The sequence below is a fragment of the Vulpes vulpes genome, unplaced genomic scaffold (assembly GCF_048418805.1).
Source record: "Vulpes vulpes isolate BD-2025 unplaced genomic scaffold, VulVul3 u000000643, whole genome shotgun sequence".
NCBI classification, from domain to species: domain Eukaryota; kingdom Metazoa; phylum Chordata; class Mammalia; order Carnivora; family Canidae; genus Vulpes; species Vulpes vulpes.
Window position 1 is genome coordinate 476,020 of NW_027325793.1, and position 22,730 is coordinate 498,749.

The following is a 22,730-nucleotide window of genomic DNA, read 5'->3' on the forward strand; positions in this document are numbered from 1 at the left end:
TACTCCTGTCTCCACCTTCCAGAGGGCTCCTCCCATCTTGCAGTTCATCTGCTGGGCAATCTTTGTCGCAATGGTCATCAGCGTCTGGGGTTTGTCTAAGGTCCGTGCCACGACACACTGGCTTGGGGTCGGACACTTGACACACAGGTATTGTTTTATGCCATCATACAGGTCTTTCTTTTCACTGGACAGCACGCAAAGGACCTTGAAAGAAAGCAACAAGACTACCGAGGACATGAAACCACAGTAATGGGAGAAGTGGATGTCACGTCAAGCAAACTACCTAGGTGGAGGAACAGAGTCTGTTCATTCAATCCACAGCTGGCCCAGGAGGGTAAAGGGTCTGGAATCCCATTCCATTCAATAATGGCGAAGGTGAGCATATGGAAGAAGAAAGAGCCTAGGAGCCAGGCATGGGCAATATGCATGAATCACTTGCACTTGCAAAGTCTTTACGTCCTGGCTATTCTGTTTCTAGGAGTTCATCATGAAGTTGACACAGAGGGTTAACAAGCACAGACTGAAACGTACCATCATCAGGAACGTCACCCCTTACATGATGGGTGCTATGTGAGAGCACTTGCCAAGCATTGTACTTGACTCAGTTAATTCTTCAATAACCTACTGAGATCAAGACTAGTATCCCCATTTTACCCCTAAGCAAATAAGCTCAGGAGTTATGGAAACTGTCTGATGTACAGGCAGCAGGGCAAGATTTCTAACACGTGCTCAGACCTCCAACAGGACATGGGGTCATAAGAAAGAGCAATTACTGTTTGGTTGCTTTCTAACTATAATGGAAGATCCTCAATGTATTATTTCTAACATGATGCTTCTAGGAAGATTTTTTGGGGATAATCCTCAATCAGACTAGGGAAATTCCTTTCTCATTTTAAAAATTTCACATGAATGAATGTGGAATTCTATCAAATGCATTTTGTACTTTTTTTTTTTTTTACATTTAATCTGCAATTATTTTTCCTATAATTCACCACACTGTTTCTTTTTCTGAAGATTGCATTTCAGGCTTACTGTCACCCTAGGCCCATGGTATTCTACTTTTTTTTTTATGATTTTTAATTTACTTATCTGATAGAGAATGAGAGTTATCACAGGAGGAGAGAAAGAGAAAGAGGCACTGAGCAGGGAGCCTGATATTCTAATATCATTGCTACTTTCAAGTTATTCTTTGGTTTTTGAATGTATATGATTTAATGATTTCTAATTGTAATAGACTGCAGTCAATGTGTGTGTTTGAAAGGACACCAATCCATTATTGGCTTAGGATTTCTCCATGCCTGTTGGGATCACTTAAAGATGAAGGCTAAACTAACTTATAGATATGCTTTTCTTAAAGCACCTAATCTTTTGGGTACAGATTACACACACACACACCTCCATTTATTTATATATACACATATATAAATATACGTATTTATGTATATTTCAATAGCTCAATAAGTCAGGCTTTTAAGTACAATTGCAAAATCTAGATTCTAATTTTTTCTGTGATGATTTCTGAGTATTCAGAGAGTGGTCAGCTAATGCATCCTACAATTTCAGCTTCTGGAATAGCATAGGCCAGTCTCCTCCTAAGAAGAGCTGTTCAAACTGATGAAAACACAGGGACTGTGCCTGTTTGGGGCTCAGGCAGTCTAACAAGGTCATAAAGAGTTATTAGGTTAAGACAGGAAAGAAGTAGGGACCCAGAGAGATGATCTCAGCAATTGAGGCCACTTTCTCCCAAAGTGTTTGCCCACTCTCCAGTGAACATGGCTGAAAGGTCAGAGACCATGAACAGGCTGACAGCCTCAGAGACAGGAAAGGACAGAAATTGAAGACAAGTCCCTGCCAAAGAAAGGGCACTTGAGATTAATTTTGAGTGGTAGACACTCAAGATCTAACAGATGAGATTTATAACACTACAAGGTAAGACAGGAAGCTGCTGTCAATGGGACACCTGAGTGGCTCAGCGGTTTAGCACCTGCCTTTGGCCCAGGGCATGATCCTGGAGTCCTACATCGGGCTCCCTGCATGGAGCCTGCTTCTGTCTCTCCTGTCTCTTTCATGAATAAATAAAATCTTTGTAAAAAAAAAAAAAAAAAGGGTGGGGGCAGCCCCGGTGGTGTAACGGTTTAGCACCGCCTGCAGCCCAGGGTGTGATCCTGGAGACCCTGGATCGAGTCCCACGTCGTGCTCTCTGCATGGAGCCTGCTTCTCCCTCTGCCTGTGTCTCTGCCTCTCTCTATCTGCATCTGTATGAATAAATAAATAAAATCTGAAAAAAAAAAAAGGAAGTGCTATCAAATAGAAACTTACCATCTGTGTTTTGGAGGAAACATGATTTTCTAAGACGGTTGTATAGGACTGGACTGTATCACTTACTTCAAGCCTAGAAAATAAGTATATATCATCTGTATTCAAAAGTTAAGTATGTAACAAACGTTTTATGCAGCCAATGGAGCACCACATAAAAACAAGGTACAATGTTAAAAAAAAAAACAAACTACTTTTAACTAATGGTCATGAAAGATTTACTTATTTGAGCGAGAGCTAAACCGCTGAGCCACTCAGGTGTCCCATTGACAGAGTAAAATCATTAAATCATATACGTTCAAAAACCAAAGAATAACTTGAAAGTAGCAATGATATTAGAATATCAGGCTCCCTGCTCAGTGCCTCTTTCTCTTTCTCTCCTCCTGTGATAGCTCTCATTCTCTATCAGATAAGTAAATTAAAAATCATAAAAAAAAAAGTAGAATACCATGGGCCTAGGGTGACAGTAAGCCTGAAATGCAATCTTCAGAAAAAGAAACAGTTAGTGTGGTGAATTATAGGAAAAATAATTGCAGATTAAATGTAAAAAAAAAAAAGTACAAAATGCATTTGATAGAATTCCACATTCATTCATGTGAAAAGAAATTTTTAAAATGAGAAAGGAATTTCCCTAGTCTGATTGAGGATTATCCCCAAAAAATCTTCCTAGAAGCATCATCATGTTAGAAATAATACTTTGAGGATCTTCCATTATAGTTAGAAAGCAACCAAACAGTAATTGCTCTTTCTTATGACCCCATGTCCTGTTGGAGGTCTGAGCACGTGTTAGAAATCTTGCCCTGCTGCCTGTACATCAGACAGTTTCCATAACTCCTGAGCTTATTTGCGTAGGGGTAAAATGCACACATAAGGGGAGGGGCAGAGAGTGAATCTTAAGCATACTCTCCACTGAGCACCCAGCTGGATCTGAGCCAAAACCAAGAGTCAGATGCTTAACTGACTGAGCCACGAAGGACCCTGATAAGTTTGTTCTTAAAACAAAAATAAGTTCAATGTTTGGCTTCCTCAGCATGTATCCCAATAGCCACAAACTATATATCCCCAAAGCCTATTTTACAGTTAATTGGAATAGATTAGGCTTTTTTGTTTACAAACCTCCAGGGTTTTAATACAGTGACCAATTCCTATAATTTAATATAATCTGACTCCACTTTACCTCCGATTTGAAGATCGGTTGTTATAGATCTTAATTTCAGCTCTACTTACATTTTTGCCTCTCTCATAGCTGTGCCCATGGTGGGTGTGACTTTCCGTAGACTCTGTACTAAGGATGAGGCCGCTCCATAATTTCTCGTAGGATAGAGTATTAGCCAATGATCTAGTGACTTCACATTGAGTAAGGGTCCACTTCTGGTCTCTCTCGACCAATCTGCAAACTGTGGATGGGAGTCAAACTGGAAGACATAGTATAAGACTTCAATTTTTAAAGAAATACCGACAAAGAGCCTTTCTATTGCAAATTCTTGCTACTTCCTACTGAAACGTTACAATTTTAAACTTTGGTCATAACTGAATTACATACTCTTCCCTTAAGATAGTGGTAAGTAATACTGGGATTCTATCATGGGTTACTCTGGATTGTTTGGATTCTAGCTATTTGACTCTTAAGGATATACTTGGCAGATTGTTTTGCCACGAGAGATGTCCACAACTCCAAACATGGTAAACTATAGAGTTTACTATATGCCAAGGATGTTACATGCTTTCTAACTGAACACCTGCTCGCTCTCCCCTAGAGAAAGGACAAACAGCCCAAGAAGAGAGAGCAGTGAGTTACTGACCTGACTTAGGTCCTCTGCATTATTATTCATTTGGCCCCAAATGACTGCAAGAGTAACTAGAACATGACCATTTTGAAGCTGTCTTACCGCTCTTCTTCCTTGAAAAATTCTTACTTCTTTCAAGATCCTTCCCGAGAAGGACACGAAGTTGGTATCAAATTTCAAATCCCAGAGTTGAAGTTCCCGTTGTACCTCCCTATTTCTGAAAGTTAAAATATTTCCACAGAATAGAACCAAAGGAAATAAGCAAAAATGATGATCCATTTGCAAAATTCTAGTTAATCTAAGATGCCTTGTTGTTTGTCTTCTGTATTGACATGTTGCAGAGAGAGGGTTTCTAGTACTCTGAAATCATGTCCTTACTCTCACATTTGTGCTTAGGGTCTTTCTATTTTGTTCTTCCCCTCCAGACCTCCTCTAACTTTGCATCAATGGAACAAATAGAGTTGTTCCCACAAGAGGTCGTTTTCTTCCAACCTGTTGTTTTTTAGTTGGAGAATCTGAGATATCAAGAGTTCTGCACGGGTCTCATCTTCAGGACACACACACAAAGACACAGAGAGAAGAATAGGACTTACGTTTGTATAGTATTCATCAGTTTCCGTAATTCGTGCTGCCTTCTTTCTGGATCCAACCTCATATGAAGAGCCAAGTCTCTCATCACCCTGTAGTCTTTTCGCATTTTATCTGATAGACCTTTAAAAAGTTAAGAAGATATAGCTAAACAAGCAAGAATAAATATGTATGTGAAGAAGCCTTGATGATTTTATCTGGAAGAGGAAGAGCCAATGGAGAGAACACAGCTCTGGGTCATTATGGAGTACTGTGAAAAGCATGTACTTCTACATCATAACATCTGGGGCTTGAAAGGGGTGGTCTTCTATGAGGACTGCATAAATCTGAAGTACCTGTCAGGTAGCATAGCTCAGGAACCAGCATTATAGGCTTATGGGGTGTGTCCTGTTGGCTCTTTTTCCATTTGCCTTTGCTGATCAACAGTGGCTGAGTTAGGTCGGTAACCTCTGTATTCTACTGCTGCTCAAAAGAGGTGAGAAAGAACACTGGTGTGACTGTCAGCAAAGCCTAGTCAAGTCACCTAAATAGGTACAAAAAAGTCTGGATCACCAACAGAGGCCCAGGGGTGTGCTAGGAAGACTATTTCCCCAAGTTTAAGAACACGTTAAAGATACTCTTAATAGTCTCTTAATTTAGATGTCCCAGGGATGACCTCTTTTTTCCTTGTAAGCACACATGGCCCAGGAGAACAAGACTCTCATAAACATTGTGTTGGGGTCACTGTACCAGCCTTCTTTGACTTGCTATAGGTAAATGCAGGACCAAGCCTTGAATTACATATTTCTCACTATAGTACTGCCTTAAAAAATTAAGGATGTAATTAAGAACTTTGAAGAGGATTCCCACATTAATGGGGGACGACAAACCTGGTCACTCCTTGCAGCTGCAATACTACAGCTATTCCAAACATGCCTCCTGCATCATCGAAACTTTTCCGCCAGGAAAAGGCATTTGCCAAGACATTTATCCAGAAGCTCCTATCCCTAGGCTGCAATTCCTGTACAATAAAGTGCCTTTCCTCTCCCACATAAAGTGATGGTCTGTCATAGATCCTTCCATGCTGACCAGTGAGATCCTCATCAGTCACCAGTTAGCCACATGAATTCTGGTGGGATTGGTTAAATATCTTGAGAATGTCAAAGGAGTTCCAGAGACAAGAAGACTTCAAATCCAGTGTTCATGGTGCTTTACCTCTGGAGCTGAACTACTACTTTTAATTCTCTGTAGTTATTTGAAAGGCAGCTGGGATTCACCTCCGTTCCCCTGCTTCTAGAGTCTTAAGGCAGGAGCTTGTGCAAGTATATGTATATACATGTGTGCGGAATCATGGCATCATTTTAGGGCCTCAATCACCACTCCCACCACTGAGACTAGCACAGCCTTTGTACAAGCTGTTCTGTCGAGAACTTTGAGCAACACACTATTAATTCTCATGGCTGTCCTGTGATATCCCATAGGGATCTCCTACAACACCAACTTCTGCATCTCCACAGGAATTTCCTTGTCCCACTTTGCATTACTATGAAAGCTTTTCTGCAAGCCAGGATTGTGCTTTCCTTTTAAGGGCTCATCTATGGATTTCAGGATTTTTCTAGATCTCATGACAATACAACTAGATTGCCATCTGTTATTATACTGAGTTCCCACCAGGACATCCCAAGACTACTCAAGTCATTTCAAAGGTCACCTAAACCAATGACTTTTGAAGTAAAATCTGGAGAATGATCAAGCAAATATCAGCCTGATATCCCTGTCTGCAACTCCATCATAGGCTATGTCAACCCAACAATCCCCAAGCCAGCTCCTCACACAGAATCTCCCATTGCAATAAGTGATGCCAGCCTCCACTCACTTCCTCAGATAAAGCCAGAGACTCCTCTTACCATTACTCACTACATTTGAGCCATCAAAAGTCCTCTTGTCTGCCCCATCCATTCCCTTTCTAATCCAGGTTACCATTATCACTGATCTAAATAGACTTAAGCACCTCCCTACTGGTGTCCCTGCCTCCCTTTTTACCCGCATATTCCCTGTACCCATACATTCCCTGTACATTAGACCCACATCTGTAAAATAAAGTGCCCCATTTCATCTATCTGTATAGTCTCACTTAACGGTAAAATCCAATGTGTGTAGGTGGATAGAACTTTATACAGTGTGGCTCCCACGTCCTCCTCTGACGTCATATCCTGCAACCCTGTACACGTCCCACCCACAACTGGGTTTATTTCTTGACAGGACACTCTAGCCTTGTTTGGGATCTGGATACATCATGCCCATCCTGAAAGTGGTGTAAGAGACAATTCTTCTCACCAATCTGCACACAGCTTGCTCCTTTCTGACAGTCACATGCCAGCTACTCAGAGCTTTCTATGACCAGCAGTCTAAGCCACCAGACATTCTCCATAACACCTCTTGATTATCTGCATAGATTTCCCCCAATACATGCTTTCTTCTTGTCTGCCATCTCTCTTCCTGCTACAAGGATGCAAGTTCCTTAAGAACAGAGAACTCAGTAGTCTTACCAATGTATACCCAAGTTGTATAATGAGCACTCATTACATGCTTTCAGGTTAAACAAGTAAGTACTAAGCGTGGAGCACAAGTGGGGATGATGCCATAATAGCACCATACCCTTGAATGGCTGTGTACTCTCAGTGCTTCCAAGTAGCTAGGTTTTGGATTCCTAATAAAATTTAGAGAAAAAAAAACCCCAGCTTATACTTTTCTAAGTTCTTTCCGTTTGCTATAAATATCTCTAACTCCTTGAATTCTCTCTTAACTGCCAAAGCTAGAGAACCAACCTCACCACCTAGTGCATCTTTGTTCATGAAGTTTACTTGTTTCTTTGTGAATAAAGATTGAGGAATCCGGGATCCCTGGGTGGCGCAGCGGTTTGGCGCCTGCCTTTGGCCCAGGGCGCGATCCTGGAGACCCGGGATCGAATCCCACATCGGGCTCCCGGTGCATGGAGCCTGCTTCTCCCTCTGCCTATGTCTCTGCCTCTCTCTCTCTCTCTGACTATCATAAATAAATTTAAAAAAAAAATAAAAATAAAAAAATAAAAAAAAAAGGTTGAGGAATCCATGAGTTATGAGATTTAGCACACAAGTGACATAATTTCTGATAGTAATTTTTCACTTTTTCATTTTGAACCAAGTCCTAGAGAGCTGAAACTTCTACATAGGTGAAGTCCTCATATCTGAAATTTTGCCATATTTTATTTTCAACCCACCAATCCATCAACATGTTTAAAACTATCATAGCCATGTCCAAGACTCATTAAAGAGGTCTTATTGGAGCCATTCTAATTATGTAACATATATACAAGGTACCCAAATACATGGACAAATTCATGTAAGTTATAATACCCTCCAAGAGAAACCCTGTAATATATAGATTTTGACTTATGATCTAACATGTGACTATCAGTTATACATAGGAGACATATTTGATTAAATAAGAAAAAATATTTAGACATACTGAAATAAAAGATTGCATACCTCCCTGTAGTAGTCTACAAAGGTGATTTCAGCACCACCTGATTTCTTAAATTTGGTTCTGGGATTATCCTCCCAATTAATAGCATCCACCCTATAGGTTTTGTTGTTATACCTGTGGAATATTCACAATATATGGTATTATTCCTAATGTATTCATAGCATGGGATCAGGCAAGAATTAATAGGCTTTAAATCCTACAGGTAATTGCAGGATATATCAGCTTTATTATATTCAATATATTCACCGAGTTGTACACTCTTCAACACAACCCAAACACCACAACCACGAGCAGTCACTCCTCATGTCCACTCAACTTCCCCAGTCCTTAGATAACTGCTAGTTTAAAGTCCATCCTATACGTTTGCCTACCTGACCTGTTGCATAGGAATTGAGTCATACGATATGTGACCCTTCCTGACTGCCTTCTCCCACTCAGCATAATGTCTTTCGAGATTCATTCCTGCTATAGCATATACTTGTACTTAATTCCTACTTATTGCCAAATAAAAACATAGCATATCTATAATGGGATATATGTTTCAGCGGATGAACATTCAAGTTGTTTACACTCTTAAGCTATTATGAATAATGCTGTCAGGTCTACAAAATTGGTACATTGGCCATAAGTTTTCATTTTTCTTGGGTACATAACCAGGAATAGAACTGCTGGATCACATAGCCACACTATATTTAGCATGTTGAGGAAGTGCCATACTGTTTTCCAAGGAGATCATACCATTTCACATTTATACCAGCAACGTTTGAGGGTTGGTTCTGATTTTTCACATCCTTGCCAACATTTAGTATCTGCTTTCTTAATTTTAGCCATCCTAGTGGGTACGAAGTGCTATTTCACTGTGGTTTTACTCTGCATTTCCCTCATGGCTAATAACATTGAGTATATTTTCATGTGATTATGGATCATTTTTATATTTTGTTCAGAGAAATGTTGATTCAGATCCTTTACCCATTTTTTAAAAGTTATCTTTTGACTTGTACCTGTTCTTTACTTAAATAGATGCAAGTTAGGAGATTGAGAGAAAACAATTGCAAATCACCTTTCTATCCATTGTTTTTCACTTTTGACTTTGAAGAACAAACGTGTTTAATTTGATGAAGTACAATTTATACTTTTCTTTTGTCATCCCTTCTCTGTTGGTGTCCTATAAGGGTTTTGCTCACCTAAAGAAGATTTACTCCTATAGTTTCTTCAAAGACTTTTAAACTTTTAACACTTACATTGAGGTCTATTTTGAGTTTATCTTGGAGTGAAATTGGAGTTAATTTTGTATATTGTGTCAGGAAGGGCCAGGTGGATACCCAGTGGTCACAGCAATATTTGCTGAAAGAGTATTCCTTCTCTAAACTGTCTTGACACTCTTGTTGAAAAAAAGAAACTGACTATAAACTGACTTTGGGACTCAATTCTATTCCATCAATCTTTTCATCTGTCCTTTTGCCACTGTCTTGATTACTAGCTTTATATGTTTTGAAATTAGGGAGCAAAAGTCCTCAACTTTACTCTTAAGATGATGTTGCTAAACAACTTTCAATCCACACTCAAAGTGTCTGGTTTAAAGGGAGAGCAAAAAACTAACTTCAAGTGGAAATTTGCCCATAGGTTCTATCTAATTAAGCCCTGATTTTTTTTTAACTAGTTAGACACAAAGCAAAAGAAATTTGGAAGGAATATATTCTGTTATGTGCAGGACAGGGTTCCACAAGATGACTGGATCAGCATTAGGAATTAAGAACAGCGAAGTCTACAAATGACACGTATCCCTCTCTCATGCAATAGACCTAGATGAGAAAAGCATGGACTGACTTGGCCATTGCCATGCCAGGTCAGCTTCTGAACTTTAACTACTGAGTGGTTTGAGAACTATGGGAACATCTTCTCGGGGTGGGGGTGGTGATCAAAGTAATGGGATAGGTTTGTTGTTGTTTTTTTTTTTTTAAGCAGACTTACAGTGTAAAAACAATTGACCCGATTAATTCTTTAGAAACTTGCTCAACATCTTCCTTTCTGGTTTGTGGATCACGAAGACCTGTTATTAAATCATAAGCTGTTTGCATTCGGAGCAGTTTATGGTTCACATCAGCACAGAGGGTAATGCTGGTTTCATACTCAAGAATAGAAGTAACGTATCCAGGCCAGATGACCAGCCTGCAAATAGAACACGTTAGATGGGATTATCAAACTCCAAGCTCTGAGTATAGAGCAAGTGTCACAGGGCCCTAAAAAGGCACTTGAGAGTCAAGCCGTTTCATCTCTTATTTTTAATAAGAAATGGTCTTTTGAAGGACCTTTCCAATAGAGATTTACCTGCTGTGCTAGTTATACCTAATTTTTGTTAAACCATTTTATCATCAACCACAGGCTTACACATATATACCTACATATGTATGCATGTGAGAATCTATGGGATTTAGATGTATACATTACAAACATTACATGAAACTATTTTATACCAACTTGTGATCGAAGAACTCAGTGGCCTCTTGCTTGTTATAATAGTTGCGACCAACTTGCTTCAAATTCATCTGCTTCAAAATTCTAAAAATTGAAGAATAAGTTTTGTTGAAATAGTATGAATATTAAGCATTTGGTAATACACATGAGGATACATTAGGGGGAAAAATCTGCCAGCAACTTTGTATTACACATAATAAACAGATGTACCTGGTACAAGTAAATTATATTGTGAGGTAGATATTAAGGTCCATTTATCCTCTGTTTTCCCCTCCTTTCCCTTATATACAACAAACTGTCATGGAAAGACCATTAGGATATCCTCCATTCCCAGAAATGAACCAAAACATCTTTTGCAGATGATGTGCCTCCAATTTGGGATATTTGTCCACCACTGTTACTACAAAATAAAAAACCAGTGCATTTGCTCTAGGGAGAAATATGCATAGGCATGCATACTCGATGTATGCTCCTCCTTCCAGGCAGGTCCAGGCACAGGATATGGGGGTAGGCAGGGAGAATACTGAGGATAGGCCACAGAACTTAAGCATGTCTAGGTGAGGGTCAAGTCCCATTTCATCCCCAAGATCCGTTGCCCTCTCAGGATGAGGAGGTGTCAAGAACATGAAATTCTAGGAGCAAATGTCTATGTTCAATGCCACTGACACATGAACACAGTCATATCTCAAGGAAACTAAAGCTTATAAACACACCTTCTAAAGAGAATGTTGTAATAGCGTAAGCAGTCTGGTGAGTTGGGTGAGAGTTCGCTGATGAATTCAATGGTCAGCTTCACAACCTGGTTTTTCAGTAGGCTGACCAATTCCGTTTTCTGAGATAAAGAAAAAACAAGAGGGTCTAGCAGTCCTTCCGAAGACAATAAGCTCATTATTGAACCACAAATCAATAGGTCACCTGGGTATAAAACACACCAGTGTGACACATGCAGGGACAATACAAGACTTATAAGGCTAAAGTGAGGAGTCAGAATTAAACATTTACAACTACTTTTTTTTAACTTAAATGAGCTCCTGTAGATTATCCATTTGGTAAATAGATGTTTATTGAAAAAATATTAAGTCCTTCTAATGTTTTTGCTGAAAGATAAAAACTATTCAATACTTCATCAGCACTTGACCCATATTTGCCTTTGAAAATGTAAAAACATGTATATATTTTGCTCTCAGATTCATTTTAAGCACTGACATAAAAAAAAGCACTGACATGAGGCAGGAGGGAACATCAGTGATAAGCACACATGGCACGTGGGTGTTACAAATCCCATGGGCAAGAGATCTTCAGGTCTCCTCAAATCGTTGTACAAAAATGGTATTTGCTTTAAAACAGTGAAGATGTGAGAGGAAGAGAACAAAGGTCAAGAAAATGTCTAGGGTGACTGGGTGGTTCAATTTGTTAAGCATCTGCCTTTGGCTCAGGTAGTGATCCCAGGTCCTGGGATTGAGCCCCGAGTTGTGCTCCCTGCTCAGTGGGGAGACTGCTTCTCCCTGTTCCTCCGCCCTCTTGCTCATTCTCTCTTGCTCTATCAAGTAAATAAAATTTAAAAAGAAAACATCCAATAACAGTACTTAACCGGCAACAGTAGCTTGTGAGGTAATAATAAAGAGCTCCCATCAAATATATGGCACTCTCCAATAAATGCTTTATGCTGCAAAAGCAATTCTGAACGAACTTTTCCATCCTCGATGTCTGGCATGTAGTCAATGTTGTACTTATATGTGACCTGCTGGGGGCGGGACGTCACTCGGAAATGGTTTGTGAATAGCTTTACAGGTCTACCCAGCGTGCCTGCAAAAATGAATTCACGTGTCAATAATGAAACAAGCAGACTGACTGTACCTAAATAATGTGGACATCCCAATACTGAAAGCCAAAGTTAGGCCAAACAAGGATATTAACCACCAAACACATAAACATTTACATACAGCTGATGTCCAGAGTATGTATCATCCATTTAGAGGAGTCCTCACTCAAGCAGACATTTAGAGAGTTAAAATAGAAGATTAAAATATTTAACAAGAGATCAGAAGAAAGATCTCTAACACAAGGCTTCCAACAGGGGGAGTGGGTGGGGAGCCAGAATAATGTAAATGTTGTAATTATGCTTAGGTTTCTTTTATCTAAAGTCTCAGTGCATTCAAAGAGCTGGGTCATTCTGTCTTAGTGGCTATAAAAGGAAGAGAAAAATGGAGAGTCCATCTAGGACTCTCTAATAGTCTCTGTTTCTGCAAAATCAGGTGCCATTACAACAACGTAAGCAGATTGGGAGGTTACCTCCACTCACAGTGATGGGATGAAGTTTTACACACACTCTTAAACACAAACATGCACAGGTTTCACGTGAACAATTCCCTCAGGCTGGGTCGTTAATGGCCAGCATACCTGTCGTGGACTCTCTAACATGTTCCAAGTACTGTCGGGTATCCACCACATGGTCTCGAAAAATGCCCCCAAAATGCTTTCTCTCCTTCAGTGAGGTTGCCCGCAGTCTAGTCGCCAGCTGGAGTTCCTCTACATGGAAACGGATGTGAAAGCCATGAGTCTTATACAATAAAAAAAGGGAGGAAACATAAAACCACAAAGGACAATATTAAACACCAGCTATTAAGTAAAACTAAGTTGAGGTCGCTGGAGTTAGGAAAGTTAGGACTGTCCAACAATCCAAAGGGTATTTCAGTCATTGGTCACCAGAAAGGGGGAATGGGACCTGGAAACCCCTCTGAACAAGAGCCCACCCCACATCAGTGGCCGGCCTGGCCAGCCCCACATCCATCCCCATGGAATCTGCTTTTGCGCCAGACACTTGTCCGGAGTGCAAGCAGAAACTTTGTCCTTAGCCAGCAGCTTTATAGGCCAATCACTTGGCACCTCACTGCCCTCTCAGGAGCACTGGAAAATGCTGACTGAATAAGCAGTTTATAAAAAAAAAAGTGCATGAAATTGCCTTTGATACAAAATAACTGAGATGTTCTTTTTAACAGCTACTGGAAAAGGCTCTATTTTTTAATTACATTGAAATATGCGTACAGACTTTACGAGGCACCATTTGGAGGACAAGACAAAGCAGTCTTTCAAATACCCTGAAAGAGGGGATTTATGAAGATGGAGGAGTAGGGTCCTCACCTCACCAGGTCCCCAACTTCCCTACAGAACTTCCAAACCATCCTGAACACCTACGAATGTGACCTGAGATTTAAAGAGAGAACAGCCGGAACTCTACAGAGAGAAAAGTTTTGGCTTCTAACAAGACAAGACAGGAAGGGGGAAAGGGAAAGGGAGAAAGGGAAAGGGGAAAAGGGAGAAAGGGGGAAAGGGGGAAAAGGGGAAAGGGGGAAAGGGGGAAAGGGGGAAAGGGGGAAAAGGAGAAAGGGGGAAAAGGGGAAAGGAGGAAAGGGGGAAAAGGAAAGGGAAAGGGAAAGGGAAAAGGAAAGGGAAAGGGAAAGGGAAAGGGAAAGGGAAAGGGAAAGGGAAAAGGAAAGGGAAAGGGAAAGGGAAAAGGAAAGGGAAAGGGAAAGGAAGGAAGAAGCCTGGGGCAGGTGGGGGGGTGGGGAGCTGCAGGCCAGAGGAGATGGCTCCAGCCTGGCGGGAAAGCCTGGGCGCCCCTAGAGCCCAGCCCCGGAGAGGAGGGGTGTCGGGCTGAACCCCAGGAGGGGCGGCGGAGCCCCCAGGTTCCCGGGGTCACTAGCAGACGAGGCACGCCCGGGGCAGAGCGCCCCAGGCCCGCGGGCCCAGCTCGGGACAGCGCTGGAGCCGCAGGCGGCGGGGCCTCAGGGAGAAGCAGGGGGGCAGGCGGGGGCTCCGGGCGGGCGGGGCGCTGCACCTGCTGCCTTCGGGCGCCCGCCAAGGCCCCGGGAGCGCGGTGCAGGCAGCACAGGCCCCGGAGCCCAGGGCCCGGGGGACACGGCCGAGGTCCTGCCTCCCCCCGGGGCGGGTGGAGGCTTCACAACTGCAGAATTAAGATCTCATCAGGCTGAAGTTAAAAATCAATTAAATGAGGTGCAATCCAAATTGGGGGTCCTAATGGCAAGGCATAAGGTGCTGGAAGAAAGAATGAGCAACACAGAAGACTCCTTGATGGCAAGGAAGGAAGCTGAGGAAAACAGAGAAAAACAATGAAAGGACCACGAGGAAAGGTTAAGGGAAATACATGACAGCTTCAGAAGGAAGAATTACGTATCACTGGGGTTCCAGAGAGCACCCAGAAGGACAGAGGGCCAGAAAGCATATTTAAACAAATCCAAGCTGAGAGCTTCCCTAATTCAGGAGGGGAATAGGCACTCAGACCCAGGAGATAGAGTGGTCCTCCCCCCAAATCAATAAAAACCGTTCAACACCTCAACACTTAATAGTGAAACTTGCAAATTCTATAGAAAAAGAGAAAATCTGTAAAGTAGATAGAGGCAGCAGATTCTTAACGAATATGGGGAGAATTGTTACATTAATAGCAGACCTCTCCTCAGAGACCTGGGAGGCCAGAAAGGGCTGGCGGGATTGATTCAGGGTCCTAGATGAGAAGAACATGCAGGCAAGAAAACTCTATCCAGCAAGGCTCTCATTCAGAATAGAAGGAGAGATAAAGAGCTTCCAAGATAGGCAGAAACTGCAAGAATATGTGACCACCAAACCAGCTCTGCAAGAAATATTAAGGAGTATCATAGGAAAATTAACATGCTTCCAGAAAATTTGTTCAGGTTTAAGTGAGCAGTTGAGATAGAAATGATTTATATATGCTGTGATTTAGTCTATGGGTTTATTTGAAAATTAGTCACCATGCAGTCTGTTTTTATAGTGTATGCATAATGATTGTACTATATAGGAAGGATGACGTGGTGTTACATTATCCCTAATAGGAACAACGCTTTTAACTGTTAAAGAGTAATCTTGCTTTCCTCAGGAGGGGGGAAAAACACCCCAACTCTATACAGCTTCAGACATTCTGTACAATCCCTTAGAGGATGGGGCTTCTGCACACACTTTTGGTCAAAGAAGAGACTAAGGGCACATCTTTTGAAAACATTCTAATGAAATGACTCATAAACCCATTCCACCTATAACTGTAATTTAACTCAAATACCAATAACTAGAGCTTGGCTCAGCAGGGATTCCTTAGAGCGAGGCATAAAGCCTTGTGAAGGAAGCTGGGATATGCCACCCCAAAATATATATGTATATATATTTTTGGGAAGAGGAATCCAGAAACAAATCTTAGTGTTAATGTCTTCCCATATATTTACCTTTCCAGTATGCCGCCCTTGATAGTCTAAAATTGCTTTTCTTTAGGCTATCATTTTTTCTACAAATGTATTATTGTTCTTTGCTGAAGACGCTATAAAGCCGGCAGTTTTAAGCTGCTGCTTTGAGTTCCTCTTTATTTTTGATTTCTTCGGTGTGATGTGCACTGCAAACCTTTATAAATTTTTTCTTTTGATGATATCCTCTTGGTAATGAGTCCCCCCGGGGAGAACCTAAGATGCGTAGATGTGGAGTTTAGCCTCCCCCAACACCAGCACTCATTCTAGTTGTATCCTCATTGGAAGAACGCAGGCAAAAATGAACTCTTTGCTTGGTTGGCAATTAGCCTGGGGCTGGCCATCCCAGAGATGCAGCTGCCTACATGAGATTGTGAACTTATTGCGTCAGCTACACTGGTAGACTTTCTCCTAATATACTGAACACTGGAATCCTCAAATAAAAACCCCAAAAGATCCAAGGTCTTTCTTTCATGCAGAAAGGATTCTGTACATCAAGAACCAGGCATGTTGAGGTTTTCAACCTAAGAATCACTTGCTTTACATGGCGGTAACGTGCTTTTTATATGAAGAAATAAGAACCATTTACTTAATATCATATAGCTAGTTTTCTATCAGATTATCTTGTTTCTCACGAAACAGATTTTATACCATCTATATTTAAAGCAGGCTATTGAAAGAACTTCAATCCTATTCATCAATTACTGCTTTTTGGATTGATACTTAGTAGATAGGAATTCTTTCAGAAATTACATATGGCACATAATCCATATGTCACTGTTTTTTGTGAATCTGGGTATCTGGATCTCTCAGACATCCATCTCCAAGTATCTCATAGGCCTGGATTTTCTGTCCTTTTTCTCTCTGCAGCCTATATTCCTGCTTTTACTTACAAAAGATATAAGTATCCCATCCCTGATTCTTATATTTTAATCAGGTAATGATTATTGACTATCAAATATTGTCATCAACAACATAATGTGTTCTATTTGCCCCTTTCCAAAGACAGATCTTAATAAATTACAAGTAAATAACAAGAACACAAGTCTCATTAGTCACAGTGGTGCTTCACAATTAAACACAAGATGTATCATCAATAAAATCCATGTTTTTCCATATTAACTTGAGAGGGATAAATTGTTCATAGTGAAATATGAAAGCAACATATGGGGAAATTGACAGGGCTGCACCGGTTAAACAAAGTTTGTTCAAATAAAAAGATTAAATCATAGATTAATCTGCTTAGAAATATGAAGAGGATACTTAGTATTTACATAGCAAATGATAAAACTGACATAGAGAAAAAGTCATTTGTACAGAAACTTGTAAAGAGCTTGAAAACCTGTTATATACCAAATATTGTTAGGTCGGTCATTTCTGAAATTTTATATTTAAAATTTTTTTGTTATTAGACACAAGTGCATCAAACACAGCTTTGACAAACAATTGTTTAGCAAACAATTAAAATGTATGTGATCCTATAAACAACATCTAGGCCAAGAAAAAGAACATTGCCTTACTCAAGAAACCCTCAAGCAATCACTTTCCATCATTCTGCAAGAACCCTATCATAACTTAGTAATAATTTCCTTATTCTGTTTGTTTTACTATCAGGTGTACATCCCAAAGAATGAAGTTTAGATTTACCTGTTCTTAACTACCCCCCAAAAATCACATTATATGTATTTCTATGTCTTACATCTTTATCACAATTTATCATAAGATGCAGTTATGTTCTTGAGTGTGGTTGTGGTTAAATTATTGTTATAGGTCTTAATTATAATATTGTAATGATAATACCACACTCTATGCATTCTGTTGTTGAAAAATGTTTGGATATTACTCCCTACTGTCAAACTATTTTGAACAATGCTTTTCTGAAAATTATACATACATTTGGGTACATGCGGATATGAGTTTCTCAGGGGTTAAGATACAGTAGGTCACAGTTTATGTTTATTCCAGTCCTACGTAGATTAAGAATAAAGTGCTTCCCAAAATGTTGGTATTATGACGCTATTTAATTTAAAGATAAATGTTTTATTTTTGCTTCATAAATAAAATTACTATAGGTTTGGGGAAAAAACTTTAAAATACAGACTACAGTTTCTTTGTATATATTTTACTAAAAGTTAATCTAAACTTGTGGAATGATGGATAGTTCTTAGGAATATGTATAGAAAGTTGATCCATAATTGAACATGTTTTTTTTTTAAATTAATTTTTATTGGTGTTCAATTTACCAACATACAGAAAAACACCCAGTGCTCATCCCGTCAAGTGTCCACCTCAGTGCCCGTCACCCATTCCCCTCCAACACCCGCCCTCCTCCCCCCTTCCACCACCCCTAGTTCGTTTCCCCGAGTTAGGAGTCTTTATGTTCTGTCTCCCTTCCTGATATTTCCCAACATTTCTTCTCCCTTCCTTTATATTCCCTTTCACTATTATTTATATTCCCCAAATGAATGAGAACATACACTGCTTGTCCTTCTCCGATTGACTTATTTCACTCAGCATAATACCCTCCAGTTCCATCCACGTTGAAGCAAATGGTGGGTATTTGTCGTTTCTAATCGCTGAGTAATATTCCATTGTATACATAAACCACATCTTCTTTATCCATTCATCTTTCGATGGACACCGAGGCTCCTTCCACAGTTTGGCTATTGTGGCCATTGCTGATAGAAACATCGGGGTGCAGGTGTCCCGACGTTTCGTTGCATCTGAATCTTTGGGGTAAATCCCCAACAGTGCAATTGCTGGGTCGTAGGGCAGGTCTATTTTTAACTCTTTGAGGAACCTCCACACAGTTTTCCAGAGTGGCTGCACCAGTTCACATTCCCACCAACAGTGTAAGAGGGTTCCCTTTTCTCCGCATCCTCTCCAACATTTGTTGTTTCCTGCCTTGTTAATTTTCCCCATTCTCACTGGTGTGAGGTGGTATCTCATTGTGGTTTTGATTTGTATTTCCCTGATGGCAAGTGATGCAGAGCATTTTCTCATGTGCATGTTGGCCATGTCCATGTCTTCCTCTGTGAGATTTCTCTTCATGTCTTTTGCCCATTTCATGATTGGATTGTTTGTTTCTTTGGTGTTGAGTTTAATAAGTTCTTTATAGATTTTGGAAACTTGCCCTTTATCTGATATGTCGTTTGCAAATATCCTCTCCCATTCTGTAGGTTGTCTTTTAGTTTTTTTGACTGTATCCTTTGCTGTGCAAAAGCTTCTTATCTTGATGAAGTCCCAATAGTTCATTTTTGCTTTTGTTTCTTTTGCCTTTGTTGATGTATCTTGCAAGAAGTTACTGTGGCCGAGTTCAAAAAGGGTGTTGCCTGTGTTCTCCTCTAGGATTTTGATGGACTCTTGTCTCACATTTAGATCTCTCATCCATTTTGAGTTTATCTTTGTGTATGTGAAAGAGAGTGGTCCAGTTTCATTCTTCTGCATGTAGATGTCCAATTTTCCCAACTTTTTTCCCAATTTTCCCAATTTTTTTCTGTATGTTGGTAAATTGAACACCATTTATTGAAGAGACTGTCTTTCTTCCAATGGATAGTCTTTCCTCCTTTATCGAATATTAGATGACCATACATTTCAGGGTCCACTTCTGGGTTCTCTATTCTGTTCCATTGATCTATGTGTCTATTTTTGTGCCAGTACCACACTGTCTTGATGACCACAGCTTTGTAGTACAACCTGAAATCTGGCATTGTGATGCCCCCAGCTATGGTTTTCTTTTTTAAAATTCCCCTGGCTATTCGGGGTCTTTTCTGATTCCGCACAATGAACATGGTTTTAATGCCAAAATAAATTAGTAAAGACGTGATCATTTGATTCTTATGTCTTTGTTTTTTATTTGTTTATTTATTTTTTATTGGTGTTCAATTTGCCCACATATAGCATAACACCCAGTGCTCATCCCATCAAGTGTCCCGCTCAGTGCCCGTCACCCAGTCACCCCCACCCCTTGCCCACCTCCCATTCTACCACCCCTTGTTCGTTTCCCAGAGTTAGGAGTCTCTCATGTTCTGTCTCCCTTTCTGATATTTCCCACTCATGTTTATGATTCTTATGTCTTTGAAATGTACTGTACTTACCCCAGAAATTTCTTTCCGAAAAGATATAATAAATTATTTAAAGCATTTAAAATTTTTTCTCTGTGCATTTCCAAATGGGCTTAACTAGGAAATTATTCAACTTTTTCAGAATAGCTGACATGATTAGCTCTATATGATTTCTGATCACTTAAAGTTTGGTAATTTAAGGATAATTTATAATTCTCTAGAAATCCACAAGTTTCTTTAAATTCAGATGTTCACTTATATTTTTATCACAAAATTCCTTCATCTCCCAGGGAACTACCAATCAAAGATAGAGTCAAGGATATATTTTAATGTAATTATAAAACTAAAGGTTCTAGTTTTACAACTCTAACAATATTTATCAAGCGAAGTGAAATAGAATAGTCAATAAATTAGTCTACTAGAATTATTTTAGATTGACAGATGATTTAATTTGGTATCATATCTCAATCATTTACATATGCACGCATGTGTACATGTATATATCAAAGAATTAAGTCACAGTTCAGTGTTTTGATTTTATCTTCATGAGAGAGCTATAGACTATACTCTTGAACATCTACTTAACTTGAACAATCTACTTAAATAAACTGACTCCTCTAATTATTTACAGTATACAACAGTATTGTCCCCTCTATGTTCCTTTTATGTAAAATCTATGTCTAATCACTGTGCATAAAAGAAAATGTATGGTACAGAATTTGATGACAGTGAAAAATAAGAAGTTTAAAATGATCCCTCCTGTCTAGACACCATTTGAATCGTAGGCACTTGTTGTGGTACCATGTCACTGTCTTGTCAGCAGGCACAAATGTCTGATACCAACTGTCATTTCATTGGAAAATAATATCCCTTTAAAATTTTTCAATCAAGAACTTGCTGAAATTTTATTTTATTTTTATGTTTATTTTTTTTTAGAACTTGCTGAAATTTTAGGGGAAAACATCAGAACATGGTTCTTCCTTTAAGTACCAATCAATTTTCAGAATAACTCCAAATTTCTTAAAATTGTGTCTGCTTTTATTTAACATATAACTTTACTTTTATAAATCTTTCTTCTCTTACATATGACTCCCCAAGAATTACATCTTTAGTCTTCTGCTTTTTGAATATAATATATAGTAATTCCCAATGAATCACTTATTTCTCTACTTTCAATTTTATACTTAAAAAATAATTGGGAAATTTAATATAAAAATAAGCTCCTTTCTAAGGCCATGTTTGCCTGTTTTGACACCTTGCTATATGTTTCATCAATTCCTTAAACTCAACATGTGGAATTGGACTAGAACTTCAACCTTGGTTAGGAGGAAATAACAAAAACAAAACAAAACAAAAAAACCTCTTCTGTGTTAAACAATTAGACAGCAGACAAAACATAAGTAACATTTTTCAAATACTGGACAACAAGCAACATAGGACTATGACCCCTGGCATAAGTGAACCACAAAAAAGATGAGCCCTTCAATTGTACCAAACAACAAAGGAGGGTTAGCTGTAATGGAATCAAGCCATCTTGCCAAGTTGCAGAGATAGAGACCAAATTTTGGGAGCAGTCAAGAAAACTAGATTTGACAGGTCAGAATAAGAGAGCGGAGTGGGTAGTTGCAGAGACACACAACTCTGTAAAACCTCAAAGAATCTCCCAATTCTGTCACTGAGTATTGCTCTGTACATTTCATGAGAAGAAAATACCAGAAGCCTTGGAAAGAGCTACAGGAAAGGAGTAGAAAAGTTCCTGGAGCTCTCACAGGGCTGAGGATAACTCATGTGTCCACTTGCCAGTGTGGAAAGATCTAGTGATACACAGGGCATTAAGTAGAGTCCTCACGATACTGCCTTAGTTTTGAAGCTAAATTAAGTATAAAAATTTCCCAAGACTTTTCTTACCAAGCTTAAAAACAAAGGACTTGGTATATTAACAGAGCATACATTCATGTAATTGGATTGCTAGAAAATGAAGGACACAGAGTAAGAACAAAATATTTGAATAACAAATAGCCAGAATTTTCCCAAGTTGCTAAAAAGTATATACACACAGATTCAGGAAAAATAAGAGTCCAAAGTAGTATAAAAAAGTAAAGCAGGCTACGGAGCCTGGCTGGCTCAGTCAGTGGAGCGAGGGACTCCTGACCTCAGGGTTGTAAATTCAAGTGAAATATTTGTAACACATATATGTGATAAAGGACATGTAAGTTGAATATCTAAATAAACTTACTACTCCTTAGTATGAAACCAAGTAACTTAATTAAAATGGGGTTTTGATTTTATCATACATTTCACCATAGAAGATAAACGAACGGAAAATACACAGGAAAGGACGCTCAACATCATTAGTCATTAGGAAAACACAAACCAGATCACATATGATAGCACTACATGCTCAGCAGAATGGCTGAAATTAATAAAACCAATAATACTAAGTTTTGTTGAAGATGAGGGACAAAATGATTGTAAGAAATGAAATGTGCCACTGCACTTTGGAGAGTGGTTTGGCAGTTTCTCAGAAAGTTAAACTTGACTTTCCTAATGATCCAGCAATTCCTCTTATAGGCACTTACCCAACAAAAATGAAAATATATGTTTACACAAAGAACTATATTTGAATCTTTAACACAGCTTTATAAATAATAGCCAAAACCTGGGCATAAAAACAAAGTGTAACTATTTTTACATCAGAGAATACTGCTCAAAGGTGAGAGGGAATGTAC

The 22,730-nt window shown here is 39.4% G+C and overlaps 1 protein-coding gene across 1 annotated transcript in view; it reads right to left on the bottom strand.

The window, feature by feature from the left end:
• The window catches only part of LOC140597409 (piwi-like protein 1), a 35,054-nt gene that overhangs the window by 6,163 nt on the left and 6,161 nt on the right, over positions 1–22,730 (bottom strand). Inside the window, exons 3-14 of the mRNA XM_072745668.1 lie at positions 13,071–13,199; positions 12,262–12,476; positions 11,384–11,502; positions 10,674–10,754; positions 10,167–10,364; positions 8,198–8,309; positions 5,027–5,120; positions 4,697–4,814; positions 4,206–4,320; positions 3,544–3,731; positions 2,320–2,392; positions 4–204 (exon numbers count right to left, since the gene is read on the bottom strand). Of these exons, the coding sequence (XP_072601769.1) occupies positions 4–204; positions 2,320–2,392; positions 3,544–3,731; positions 4,206–4,320; positions 4,697–4,814; positions 5,027–5,120; positions 8,198–8,309; positions 10,167–10,364; positions 10,674–10,754; positions 11,384–11,502; positions 12,262–12,476; positions 13,071–13,199 (1,643 nt within the window). The remainder of the gene's footprint in view (positions 1–3; positions 205–2,319; positions 2,393–3,543; positions 3,732–4,205; positions 4,321–4,696; positions 4,815–5,026; positions 5,121–8,197; positions 8,310–10,166; positions 10,365–10,673; positions 10,755–11,383; positions 11,503–12,261; positions 12,477–13,070; positions 13,200–22,730) is intronic.